This window comes from Bos mutus, chromosome 13, assembly GCF_027580195.1.
Source record: "Bos mutus isolate GX-2022 chromosome 13, NWIPB_WYAK_1.1, whole genome shotgun sequence".
NCBI classification, from domain to species: Eukaryota; Metazoa; Chordata; class Mammalia; order Artiodactyla; family Bovidae; genus Bos; species Bos mutus.
This window is the reverse complement of record NC_091629.1, coordinates 7,394,133-7,409,149: the sequence shown is the minus strand read 5'-3', so window position 1 is coordinate 7,409,149 and position 15,017 is coordinate 7,394,133. Positions and strand designations below refer to the sequence as shown.

Genomic DNA, 15,017 nt, shown 5'->3' with positions numbered 1-15,017 from the left:
GAACATATAACACTAAAGAGCCACTTAATTCATCCATGAATTAGTAGAAGTTGGATTTATACTTTGAGGCTGATCCTCTATTAGGAAAAGTATGATGTGAGCCAATATGACATAATTAAGGATGAGGCTAAAACGAGAGATTCTGGGGCCCATAGACATCGTGCTGAGGGCTTGGACTGCATCTTGGAGACAATGAGCAGCTGGAGAACAAATTTAAGCAAGAGAATGAGATGTCAGATTTTAATTTTAGATAGAAAACTCCAGGTATTGTGGGAATTTGAAGAGAACAAGACTGGAGGCTGGGAGAAGAGCTAGGAGATGACTGCCAGCATCCGTGAGTAACAACAGGAGAGAAGGAGTTTGGAATTATTCGGAATGTAAAATCGTTAGGCCTTTGTCACTGACTGATGTCTGGTGTGGGAGGCTGCAGAAGAAAACACTGTCTAGAGTCAATGTGAGGGTCGTGACAGCATTCTCTGAGATTAGGCTGATGATAGCAGAGGAGGTCTGGACTGAGAAACCATGAACTTGGTTTTGGATGGGGTTTAGGTGCCTGGGAGACACAGAAAGCACATGCTGGTAGTTAGCTCCAAGAATCTAGGGTTTATGGAGGACTGAGTTAGTGCAGAATAAGCATCACCAGTGCTTCAGAGCAGTTAAAGCTACAACCCAAAGAACACATAGGAATTATCAGTGGTCAGAGCTATTTCCTCAGGCAATCCCAAATTAGGAGACAAATAGAAGAGAATCTCTAAAGAGACAGTGAAGAAAGAGTCAGAAAGGAAGCAAGAGATAGCAGTACCGGACATAAAAACTAAAAGAACAGAGCTTCAGGGAGGCCAGAGTGACCCAGAGGGAAGAAACAGAAGCATTCATTGAACCAGGAGTCCAGGATTGGGAAACTAACACACCATGGCTGCTGTAACCCAATGCCCACAAACCTACTGCCTTAAGATAACTCCAGTTTATCACATTTGAGTGCTGGAGGTGGGTTTTGCTGGACTTTAAGCCAATGGGTTAACAGAGATGGTTCCTCTGGAGGCTTTCAAGGAGAACCTGCTTCCTGGCTTTTAGCAGCTTCTAGAATCTACTGACCTCCTGGGCTCATGGCCCCTTCCTACCTTTATGGCAGCAGTCTGCATCTTCAAGTCTCTCTCTGACCTTGATTCTCTCGCCTTCTTCACTTATGATCCACTGGGCCCAGCTGGAGAATCCAGGGAAACATCCTCACTTTAAGATAATATAATCAGATCTGCAGTGTCCTTTTGGCTGCATGAAGGAGCCTATTTACAGGTTCCAGGGACCACAGAGTCAGACATGACTGCAGGGATTTAGCAGCAGCAGCAGCAGCAGAAGCAGCAGGGACTAGAGCGGGGCATCTTTGCAGGGGCCATTATTCCCCCTACCACATGGAGAGAACAAGATGCAGGAAAGAAGAAACAGCAGTCTCTATCAATTCTAGATTAATCTTTCAAGAAGTTTGGATTAGAAGTGAAGAGGGAAAATAGGGCAGAGAATAGCCAGAGGGTAAAAAAGACTTTTTTTTTTTAAAGCAACATGATCAAGACATCAGCAAGCTCACCAGCTATGAGGAAGTGGCAGCAGAGACACACAGGCTAAAAAGGGACAAAAAGGGGGACCAAGGAGCAGGCTCCTTGCAGGGGTAGGATTGGGATCTGGAATAGTGTTCACAGGGCTAGCCAAGAAGAAGGAAAGTGGATCCTCAGTAAGTAGGGAGAGAGAGGTGGTCCAGGCAGATGGAGGAGGTGGATGGAGCTGGCCAAGGTCAGAGATGGGTAGGAGGAACACTGAGATGGGGTCAGTGTAGAGCTCATTCATCAGCAAGGGCATCAACTTGCAAAACACACGTTACAATGAGATGGACTCCATTTGAAATATCTTTCTCACATCTCAAGAAAAGCAGAGATTAAAAAAAAAAATACTAAGTAAATGTAAGTAAATAAAATGGTCTTTGACTTTTTGAATAGCAAATACAACTTTGTTATATGACCCAACCTTTTAAAAAGAGCGCATGTTTAATAATGGCCCATAACTAAGAAAATTAGTTTTCTCCGTGTTTGGCAGACTTCCTTTTGACACAACTGGATTCCGGTTTTTAATGGGGGAGAAAACAAGTTCACAGAGGTCTTTTCTTTTAAAATCGGCATTTTCACTTTAGTCATAAAATGCATGCAAAAAGCTTGTGATTATGGTATTTATGTTTCCATTAAGGTGTCCTCAGCAAGCTGGGGGAGTCTAGCCTACTATTTTCCTGCTATTTAGATTTATAGCAGCACAGTAACTATTTTATTTCAATTATATTTGAGGACAGTGCTCTCTTGGTAGCAAATGATTGCATGGTGACAGTCAGCAAATGTCCATTAGAACTATCCTTCTGTAGAGTTTTTAACTACAGATTCTGGGATCTTACTATAAAAATACGAATTGTTGGTGCCCTCAAATAATAAAAAACATACTGACTGTCATTCCATCAATATTTTTTTTTTAAGAATTCGAAGCACACAAAACTTTTGGATTGAAATTGTATAACTTACAAAAAGAAACTTTTTGCTGCGTGTCAAGAAACATTGAATAAAGTTTATGATAACACACCTGCAGGCTGACATTTTGAATAAAATGATGATTCGGTCATAGGTAAACAATGGGCATTTATGAATGCCCAGATAAAGTCATACCCAATATGGAAATTATATATTATTTCACAGCTTCACTGTAAACAGCCCTTACTAAACAAACTGATATTAGAGTTCTGATTTGATTTTGATCAGCTGCATCACACTCTGAAGACACAGCAATCAAATAGGATATACACTCCACCAAGGAGACATAGGATTAGAAATCATTGACAATAGAATCTGGTTACAAGCAGGATAAAAGTTAAATATGCCAAAACTTTTGTACGTTTGAGCTTTGTTTTTCACAGAAAATAGAAGAATATGTCTGGTTTCTCTGGCATCCACCCAATACGAAAACACAGAATGTTATCAAGAGCATTAATAAAAAGTAATAACAATGACACTATGACCAAAGGGTACAGTCAGATAACAGTACACACGTCAAGTCGATTAAACAGGCATGGATATATTGCCAGAGTATGAAGCGATTCTAGAAAAAAAAATATTTTATAAATAATATGCGGAAATGGAGAAAGTGTCCCATTCTGACATCAAATTCACAGCACTTAATAAATGATCCCTGGTTATTTCCATGTGGGGCTACCAGATCCACATTTCCATCAGATCAATCAAAATGATAAACAGTGAAATTCAGAATATGGCTTTCTTACTGAACAATAAAAATCCCAGAACAGATTCAGGTTACACTTCACACTGTCAGTGGACTGGAGATGCTCCCATGAAATCCAAAAATTTGAATAGTAAAGTTCATCTGACACCAACAGCAAACTTGGGTGAAATTTAGTTAGTTGCTGGGAGATTCCTTACTGGGTATAAACTCTCTCTGAGGAGTTTCAAGTTTTAGGTTTCCATTATTTAACTTTTCAGAAAGTTAATGGAACCATATTGTAGGTCATCTTGTATGTTATTTCCCTGTCTGAATTTAAGCTTATACATACAGAGGCATCAAGAAATGCTACTTTCACTGATGTCTTGAGTTAATGGTAGAGAAGCACGTTGAACTTCATGCCTTAGGATACATCGATAGGGTGCACAGGTCAAAGATCGCTGGCTACAGACATGCAAAAGAGCCGCAGAATCTAATTGAGAAGAGCGACGGCTGAACTGAGTCAGCCAAACTGCAACAAACCTGCCACGGAGCATCCACCACCACGTTCATGCTTGTGATTTGTGTGAGACTTCAGATTTGGAAAAAAAAAAACATTATTGGCCACATTAAAGTAATGTTGTTCATTTGCATGTAATGGTTTTGCTGTTTTGTTTGTATTTAATTTGTAAAGATGTTTGGTTTTATAGTTATATAATGGCTATAAACAGAAGGAGTTCAGCCCTATTTTATTTTTATACATATTTAAATAACATTATAATCAAAACAATTTAATTCTATACGGCAGTATCAAGAGATGGTTCTTTGAAGAGTCTCTACACTACTCTAGTCTGAGAAACACTTTTTTACAGCTTTCATTCTGACAGAAAAAGGCAATGGAGGTGAAGCCATTATTTCCAAGCCAAATTCATATTCATAGGTTGATGAAGAAATACTTCACAGGTACCATAATTCCCAACTTTTTGGATTAGCAATATCATTGTTCAATGGACAGCTTATCTCTGAAAAAAATAATTACAAAACACAAAATTTTAATTTCTGTGATTTCTCCAGAATTTTGATTTTGGAAAAGGGTTAGACCATCTGTGTTTTAAGAAGCCCTCCAGGTATCTGATGCATGCTAAAGAACCACTAGTTTGAAGGGAAACCTACTACTTTTAATATTCAAAGCACAGCTCCACTACAGAGCAATGATTATGACACCATTATAAGATGGGATGGAATGAGTGTATTGTTTATGACAATAGCATGCACGTGTTTCAAATAAAAAGAAATGTGTACTATTTTCTTCATGAACTAAATTTTATATGGTGCATGAATATATAAATGGAGGGATGGAAAAAGATGTTCCTAAATTGTTTCAGATAAAATTTGAAATATATATATCCATTAACACAGGGTCAGCATCACACTCCTTTGTGCTGCACTAATGTATACAATCAGACCTGTGGCTTGTTAACGAGCAGTTTGAAGACTGGCTATACTATACATCTCATTCAGTAATTCTTTCATGACATGAAAATCATGTCACCAAAAAACAAAAATAGGTCCAAATAAACCATAATTAAAACAACTCATGTCATTGCTCATCTATCATAACTAGAGGCTCACCCCACAATAAAAAAAAAGTCTTAAATTGAAGAACCACTTTCAACTTTTTCTTATCTGAGTTTTAAACTACAGGTTAGTTCTCCCATCAGAACCCATTTTAAGAACAAGATGAAATACGCTGGGATCATGAGACAAGCTATCAAAATCTCTACTGTTCCTTCCATTAGGCTTTGATTTGTGTAAACTCGATGCTCTTAGACTCAACAGCTTTTTAAAGGCCGTTAATAAAAGGCAGTTCTTGCTTGAGAATTGATGAACAATCTACTCCCTTGTCACAAACTATATAATAGCTGATTTGGAAGCAATACTCTGATTGCTCCTGGAGCCTACCTGTCTGCAGGTAAAGGTTTGGAATTCCGCGGCTTCTTCACTTGGGCATACAAAGCATCCATCATATGTCCTTCTCTTGGGCTCTGAGGTCTGGTGCTGAGAGCCATGGAACCTTCATAGGAAGAAATTCCCCCGTACATCAGCTCATCATCACAGCCAAATGTCCGATGAAAATCTTGGATTTCAGCATAGTCACGTTCCCGAGCCTGTCGCTCCCTAAATTCTCGAGTTTTGGCTTGAATCCTGTAAAATTAAAATAAGTTGGAGCAAGAAAAACTATGCCTTTCCTAAGAACTGGATATAGAACATTCATCAAAATACATTGCAAAATACATATTCTTTCATGCAATTCTAAGAAGCTGGATAGGATAAACAATGTTATATTCATTTTAGATTATCAAGGTAATGTCATGGATTCTCAAAAATTATCATTTCAGATAGCTTTGTTCATGTCAATAAGACATACTCATAATTTACATCTTATTTTAAATTATCACTTATTAACTAACTCTAAAAATCCACAAGGAATAGTTTTAGGCATCCACTTGCATTTTATTCATGAAATTTTTTGAGGCAAAAAGTCACTTTTTAAAAAGTTATACACACATATACTGTAGTTGCATACATTTATGTATGTATATACATGTACGATCTTCTCATTATGATACCATACACATTCAACATACTTTGAAACTTAAGTATGAATCCACACTATTATTCTTTATTAGTGGCAAAAGATCTCAGTTTAATGATACTGACTTTGATTTTTTGTGATGTATACAAAGCTCACAAAATCCTGAGTTTCAGGACAAGAAGGCATGCATTCAACCAAATTCTGAAATGAATCTATTGATATTGTGCTAAGCTGGTCTTAGTTAGCTGAAGATAATTCAACAACCCTTGATAGAACTTTGATAACTTTTAATGGGAAAAATTTTTCTATTACATACTTATAAATTTAAATGTTTACTTAAAAGTGAAGTCTTATTTATAAAAGCAATACTTTGGGCTTTGTTTAACATTTTATTGCAAAGTTATTGACTTTTTTATATTCAAAGTAGACCACTGCTAGAATAAATGATACATAAATGTATTTAAAAGAATACAGAAAAGATACAAAATCAGATGAACATAGGACATTAATAAAAGAGAAAACTACAGGTCAGTATTTCTCATGAATATAGAAACAAAATTCCTTACCAAAATATTAGCAAATAGAATTTGGTAATATATAAAAATAATTATACACCATGACAAAGTGATGTTTATTGCCTGAATGCAAGGCTGGTTCAATATTTTAAAAATCAAACAATGTAGTACATCATATTAATAGATAAAGAAGAAAAGTTACAAGATTATATCAACTGATGCAGAAAATGCATCTGACAAAATGCATTCAATAGTTATCATGAGAGAATTCCTCAAAAAAACTAAATAGAGCAAAACTAACTTCCTAAACTTGATAAAAAGCATCTATAAAAAACCCATTGATAACATAATGGAGGAAGACTGAATGCTTTCCCTTAAGATCAGGAAAAAGGTAAGGATATCTGCTCCCACCACCATAATTCAACATAGTGAAATTCTATACAATGAAGTCAGCTTAAGAAAGGAAATAACTGGCATACAGGTTGGAAAGGAAAAAATAAAACCATTCTTATTTGTAGACAGCATAGTGGTCTTTGTAGATAATCCCAAGGAATCTACAAAAAATCTCCTATAACTAAAAGGAAAGTTCAGTAAGGTAACAGAATAGCAATACAATATTAATAAGCAAAAATCCATTGTATTTCTATATGTTGGCAGTGAACACAGATGCCAAAATTAAACTACAATGTCATTTACAACCACTAAAAGAATGAAATACACTGACTAGAAAGGTTTGTTTATAGATATGAATAAAATACATAGGTGTAAACCTAACACAACATGTACAGGACTTACATGCTGCAAATTATACAATGATGATGAAAGAAATCAAGGAAGATCTAAAAACTGGAGAAACATATAATTTTCATGAATGAAAGACTCAACATAGTAAAGTCAGTTCTCCCCAAGTTGATAAACAGCTTAATGTAATTCCTATAAAACTCCAGCAAGACTCTAGTAGATACAAACAAGATTATTTTCAAATTTATATGAAAAGGCAAAGGATAGAATAGCTAAACAATTGGGATAAGAACAAAAAAAGTGGGAGGAATCACACTTGATGGTGTGGTTTCTATGGAGGGAGAGACACTTAGATCAGTTGAACAGGATAAAAAAACTCAGAGCTAACAAGTATGGCCAATTGATTTCTCATAATTATACGAAAGCAATTCAGTGAAGTAAGTCTTTTCAACAAATAGTGCTGGAGCAATTAGACATCCATAGGCAAAAACAAAAACAAAACCAAACAGAGCAAAACCCACTTTGAATTTAAACTTCATCCCTGATACAAAAATTAACTAAAAATGGATCACAAATTTAGATGTAAAATGTAAAACTACAGTTTACCTGTGGCCACCAACAGTGGGATAGGACTCAAAGAACAGACAAATCTGGTTACTACCCTGAACCAACGTGTATTCTAATGTTCATCCTAGAAATAGATGCTAACAAAGCTTGCTGCATCAGTGGCACTAAGAGTAGAGCTTTAGAACGAGGAATGCACTGTGGTTTTGGTGCACTTCAGTGACAATTGAGCCAATAAAAGTCACACAATGATTTTATTTTATACTTTTACATTTGAATGTCTTATTTATTATAAAGCGAGAAAAGAGACTGCAACACAACCAAAAGTTATATATTCATGTCATATATTTTCATGTTTATTACTCATTGTCATATTTTTCTCATTTCAGAAAAAAAAATCTTTTTGGTTCAGGAGAGAAAATGCTTTTAAAGAAAATCACATAGTTTAAGGAAACTTTTCAAAAAGAGGGTGTCTCGCAGTGTAGCCCTTAACAGCTCCAGATGGTCAATGCCATAAAAGGACACCCCCTCTGCTGTTTCACGGTGACCCTGGGGTCACAAATTATCTCTAAGATGTAAGACTCATCCGTTTTTCTGAACAGTCAGGTTGTTGTTTAGCAGTATCCATCTAATTTATCTTGGGCCAAATCTCAGCAATGACAAAAGTAACTGATTAGCACAAAACTTAGCCAAAGAAATAAATGTCTATTGATTTAAGCAGCCCAGAAAGTCGTTCTGAGCCATAAACAAGAGAACCATTCTGAGGTTTAAATGATGGCAGACAGCTGTTCTGACATGGATGGGCAACACATTCAGGCACTATTTCCCGATTCTTGGAACGTTAAGAAAAAAATGTGAAAACAACTACTAAAAATTTTTATTAAGACCTTTAAACATTTTAATAAAGAATTTATCATTTCAATTTGGTATATTCAAACATAAATATTCACACCTTTCTTTTCTGTTAGAAAAAAAAAAGTATTTTCCATTATGATAATGAAATTGCCTTGAACCTGCATAGAAAATAATACACAAAATAATGTAATATACTAAATAAAGTAATAAGGTTAATTTCTTTCCTGCTGTCACTAAATTCATGCTAACAGTCTCTCTTCAGCTTGACATCAATTAATGATTTTCATTCCAGACTCTTGTCACAGTGTTCACCACCCTTTTCTCTAATTAAAATGGATGATGCATGATGAAGATAAAACACACAAGACTTCTGTTCTTATAACATTTCTATTCATTAGAATTTTTGCTTTTACAATAAATGGCTTTTAACACTAATTGCAGTAGAGTAAAATGAAAATAACTTTTTTATGACTATGAAGTATAGTCCTTACATATCCAGAAAAGACACAAGGCTTAATAAGCACTACTATTAAGGAATCAACTTCTCAAGATAGAAAAATCAATGGTTCCTTAAATTACTCTACTGTATTCAAAATACTTCTACCTCCAACATTATGAATGCTCAATACATGGAATGTTCTGAATAATAAGTTTTTAGAAACTCCAAGAAGCAGAAATTGACCTCTAATGTTTTTAATTTAAAAAAAAAAATGCTTTTAACATCTACAAAAGATAGGATATACTCATGTTACTTTAACATACAAATTAAAATAAATTTCAGATTGCTATATATTAGATAAGTGTAAACTATCTTCAAAACAATGTTCAAGAGCTTGAAATCAACTCTTTTGGGGAACATTTTGTCCTCAACTTATTATACTACCATATGGAAGCTTGTTTCTGGGAACAAAGTTCCTGGATCTTTTCCCAACAATATTTCCTGTCTAAAAATCGGTATTAGAGAAATTCATCAAAGAAAATCCTACTTTCGTGGCAGAATGAAATGTAAGCAACAAGGCAACTGGAAAAAACAGTTTGGCCAAAGAGAGGTTGTGGTCAACTGACTGAATGCTGACTTGCCCCTCAAAACAGTTGAGCAAATGGCAGACATCAAAAATCTTCAATCTTCACCTTACCCTGCTGGGCAAATCAAACAACTGCCACCTACCTAGATGTAAGCTGCCAATGGAGTATCTATGCTGAATTCCCAAGAGAAGGAAAATATCCCACCGAATATGAAGAATTATCATTTTAAGTAGGATTTTAATATGCTTATAGTATTGGGGCAAAAGTTGACTGGAAAAGCCTTCCAATGTTCTGAATGGATTCTCAGAAAAAATTCTTGAATAGGAACAATTGTTTTAAAGATACATTTCCAATCCAAGGGAAGAAGGCAGCTGTTGAAAACCACAGTGGTTATAGTAGATTAGGGATGGGGGAGTCAAAACTTCATCCCTCAAAGCTACAATGAGGAAATAGCAGATTTATAATATAAAATAATTAAAAGTTGAAAAAAGATCAAAGAAAAGCTTTCACAGAGACAATACTATCCACTAACACAACCACAATTTTTCCAGAATCTACGCAGTTACAAGAATGTACACCCATCAGCAGCCCTTTGTCTAAGCATGGGTACAGAACTACTCACTTTGCTAAATGCTGAGTTCTTGAGAACTAGATCTAGACCCCAATTATCATCTCTGTACAGTGTTCCTTATTAACTCCAGCCCTACCAACCTCTCCCCTTCCCAAAGCTCTGTGGTCATCAACTTTCACAACTGATTATAATGTCTTATGTTGATTTTTTAATGTTATGAGGTTTAGATCTTTTCTCCATCTTAACAAAGGTAAGAAATTCTTGACAGAGGAAGAATTATAATAAGAATAAAAATTTTATACCATCATTTTATTTAATATATTGTGAACAAGAAAAATTTCTCTTTTATGCTAATAAACCACTAGAATGATATTTGACTAACCAAAACACACACACACACACACACACACTCACTATTCTCTCTCATAGATACTTACTCATTCACTCACATTATGTTCTGGCTTTCACAAATGTCAAATCACCTACAATTATTTCCAACTCAAAGAGATGCTATAATGCCAAATCTAAGAAAGCTCTAATCAAAAATAAAACTGACTTTCCTACTCTAGTTACAGACTGTCAATAAAATCTGCTTCAATTTGCCCAAGTATTGGTCTTTTTTGGACTTCCATGATGTTCATAGATTCTTTAAAAATTTGTTCACCTGAACAATAAGTTCTTAAAATATGTCTGATGAACTAATCTCATTGATTAGAACTGACTTTTCTGAAGGATTTAAGGGGCCAGAGAAAATATGAAGAACCCTGCTAAATTATAGAAAAATATATTTTTGCATTAAAAGGATAAGCTTTAAAAGTTGACTTGTATTTGAATGACAATATGTGACGTGCATGCAAATATTATCCAGAATATCTGGGTTCTGATGTCAGAATTCAGGGAATCTGAATCCTAAGGTTCAAGTCAAACAGAAGTGAAAATTGTTTATTCTTTTAGATGCACAGGAAATGCACCTATTGTTGCTATATAGTCTATTCCTTCTGTAATTTCACTAATTCTTACTCATGCACTTACAGAAACCTTACTACTATATTCTGATACACATTTTTTAAACGATAATCCTGCAAAAACTAACAAATAAACACATGCCATCTCTGAAAAGGATCTTATAACTAAGAAAGACCACAAAAAAGTTCCTATCAAAATTTCAAGAACTTACTCAAAGCAGATATTGGAAACACTTGGTAAAACTGAAAAGAGAAATGCCAGTGATTGGAAACTGGAGGCAAAAAGGCCAGAAAATTTTATTTCCTGAATGTTGTATCTATATGAGATGATGAATGTTCACTAAACTTATTGTGGTCATCATATAAAAAAAAAAAAAATTCTGCCAGTTAGGTGAATGAGCTGGCCATGGCTAAACTAAGAGCCAATGGTCTTTACTTGTCATCAGTATTTCCCAAATGACTCTTAATTCTGAGAGATACTGGGATTTTGTGGGAAGAAATAGTGAAGAAGGATATATATCTATGAGTAAGTATGTTAGGAAGTGATGATTCTCTAGGCTGTGGGCTTTCCAGGTGGTGCTAGTGGTAAAGAACCTGCCTGCTGATGCACAAGATGTATGAAACATGGATTCAAGTCCTGGGTCAGGAAGATTCCCTGGAGGAGGGCATGGCCACCCACTCCAGTATTGCCTGGAGAATCCCATGGACAGAGGAGCCTGGCGTGCTACAGTCCCTAGGGCCAAACAGACTCGGACACGACTGAAGCAACTTAGCACAAACATGCCCACACACATTTTGGTGACTCACCATGTACATGAACAGAATTAGGCTGTTGAGAAATAAATAATGGAGTAAAGAAATATGCATAAGCTGCTTTTAACCAAGTGTTTCTCAAATCTATTTGCATGTGGAGCCCTTTTTCTGCTGATGAATGCTGTTTGGGAAACCCCAAACCGCAATATTTATATACCATTAAAATATAAATGAAGCTATCAACAGAGCAAGAATACAGTAGAAAGCCAAAGATTACTTCTGACACTGAGTTAACAGAAAAATCCACTGATGTGCTTTATACTTGAAGCTGAGTGGGCCCAAAGTTACAGAGATCATGTAATTGAACCTGTGTTATTTGGGAATCAGAGCCCCATCCTTTTGTGAGGTGGAATGAGCTAATGTGTGTGCGTGCATGCTCAGTTGCTCAGTCATGTCTTGACTCTTTGTGACCACATGGACTGTAGCCCACCAGGCTCCTCTGTCCATGGGATTCTCCAGGCCAGAAGAAGTCCCTAAATGTACTTAGTCACTCAGTCATGTCTGACCCTTTGCAACCCCATGGACTGTAGCCTGCCAGGCACCTCTGTCCATGTGGATTCTCCAGACTAGAATACTGGAGTGAGTTGCCATGCCTTCCTCCAGGGGATCTTCCCAACCCAGGAATTGAACTGGGGTCTCCTGCATTGCAGGCAGATTCTTTACCAGCTGAGCTACCAGGGAAGCCCAAATGAGCTAATAGGGCCTACCAAATGTTGTCAACAGCATCACTGAACAGGTAGGGTACCAGGCTCAGTGCTCAAAGCTAGAAATCAAAATAGCACATCTCAGGATCAGCAAACTTCACCCTTACTGTTTTCCTTCTGAAGAGGAGACCTCAGGCACAGAGGCTTTGGTTCTGACAGGGGAGAGCTGGTGAAGCCCAAAGACAGACCCACAGCAGGATCCTTCTCCTCTTTTCTCCCGGTAGCCAGCTTGTATCCGAGACCCCAGCTCCCAGTGACGGCAGCAAGTGGAAGGAAAAGCAGGGAAGGGAGCAAGAATGAAGGCAAATTCCATCTCAGACCCCTGCTCTGAAGAATATAACTTACTTTCACTATCTAAATAGATATTAACATGGTAGAAAAAATCATTTTCAGCTATATTTATTGTCCTTTCGATTTTTCAATATTCTATCGAGTCATATTCAGGCTTCGTGGATTTGTACAGACAAAAAAAAAAAATTTTGGTATGTGGACCTGACATAACTAATAACTAAGGAATATCAGGTTTTCTATTTTTAGATAGAATCAGCTGAAATTATTTTTGGAACTCAAATAGCTACAGTAGTAAATAATATTACAGGAGATGTTTCACTGCCCATCAGCAGTGAAAGAAAAGCTGTCATGAGAATATAGGCAGTGGCTTATTTAGTTTTCTCTATTACCTCCAGTCAGCTTCTTCCCAAAGAGGCTGCAGTTTTCATTCTCAAAAGGAGCAATGCCAATGCCAATAGACAGAATAGGAAAGAGGTTTTACAAAAGCAGAATTGCTTTATCAAAATAACACACACTAAACAAGTATTGCTTATGCAGTTCAATGAGTCTCATATATTTCCCTGCTCAGTTACAGGATCCATGAGTTTAAATAAAACATACTTGTAAAAACTGTTATTGAAACACGCAAACAGTTTTCTTACATTATGAGGCTAATTGATTTTTTTTAATGGACCATTCACTTGTTCCCTGACCCTAAAAGATTCTTTATTCTAGGCCTCTTGTACGTTGTAAATTCATTAGGACCAACCTAGTTCCCAGAAGTATTGCATCGTTAGAGGTAGAGATGCAGATTAAAAGCGAAGTGGAGAGGTGAACTGTGCCTTAGGCAAATTAATAATACAAGTGAAGCCATTATGTAAAACCATTGTTTGGCTGTAAAAATTTGACTATGCATTATAGAGGATTTTGGAAGACGTGGATAGAATTCTGCATTGAAACAGAGCAGTTCATCTTAAACTGCAAAAAAGGGAATATGAAAAATGGTGCAGATTAATGACACTCTTCCCCTAAGCTGGCATCCAGATAGGGAGAAGTATAATGTTTCTTCCTACCCATTAAATTATCCTCTAACTAAATCACATATTTGCCTGTGGATAAATCTGAATTCATACATTTACCTGGTACATACTCTTCCTTAAGGGATAAGAAAGTCTTTTAAGGTAGATGTTTATACTACTGAACACTTAAATGCCATACTCAAACACTGAGAACACTACGTGTCCTGTTCTAAAATAGTGAGTTTATTAAGTTTGGGGATGTCTAAATTGGTGAGGATTAGAGAGAGTCAGAAAAGCAAGAAAGGTGGAATGACTTTTTTTTTAATTGGAGAAGAACTGGAAGAATAGACTCAATTTTGTAAAATAGATTAAAAGTGCATATTTTTCCCCACTTACATATTTTATAAACTGCGAAGCTACAAATAGAGAATCACACCATTCCAGAAAAACACAAAAACATAACCCTCAGGGGTATAAGAAAGATGAATGAAAAATATCCAAACACGAGTCACTTCTGACAGAAAAGCCTGTCTTTTCTTTCTGTCCTAGTTAAGAATGAGATCAAAGGTGCCACAACTCTAGAATTATAGTAAGAATAGCCGACTTAGCTTTAGAGATGCTGGGTTACAACCCTAGCTATGGATGATATTTAGCTTTATAACCTTGATCAGAGTAACCTTTCATCCATTTCATTGGTCTGTGGGTCCCCACCATGAAATAATTCAACAGTAGATAACAATCTTTCAGGAAGAGATGGAGAAACATTTAAGTAAAAAATGTCACACAAAATATGATAGCAAAAGAGGAGGAGGAAAAAGATGTCTGCCTTCATAGGAAAACAACATAGTAAATAATCAATAGCCTCCTCAATTCTTACTAAAAATCAAAATATTTTAAATGATATGTAAAAACTCAAATAGTTTTATTTCCATATGAACATTTCTTTAAAATTATTACAATATACTATATACTCATAGGTGAATGAGACAGAATATTACATATTTTTGCCATTTTCAGTGATCGTTAATGCTGATTTATTTTCTCTTAATATCCATGCTCATATGCCCTACCATCTTCTATGCAAAGATCTTAACCAAAACCAATAAAATTCATTTCAATGCCACAAAGTAAAATA

General features: G+C 36.0%; 1 protein-coding gene across 13 annotated transcripts in view; it reads right to left on the bottom strand.

Annotated features, from left to right (window-relative positions):
• PARD3 (par-3 family cell polarity regulator) overlaps window positions 1–15,017 on the bottom strand; it is a 579,453-nt gene that overhangs the window by 138,564 nt on the left and 425,872 nt on the right. For all 13 annotated transcript variants that reach the window (XM_070380971.1, XM_070380969.1, XM_070380970.1 and 10 more), the window contains one exon: window positions 5,206–5,448. In XM_070380971.1, the coding sequence (XP_070237072.1) occupies window positions 5,206–5,448 (243 nt within the window). The remainder of the gene's footprint in view (window positions 1–5,205; window positions 5,449–15,017) is intronic.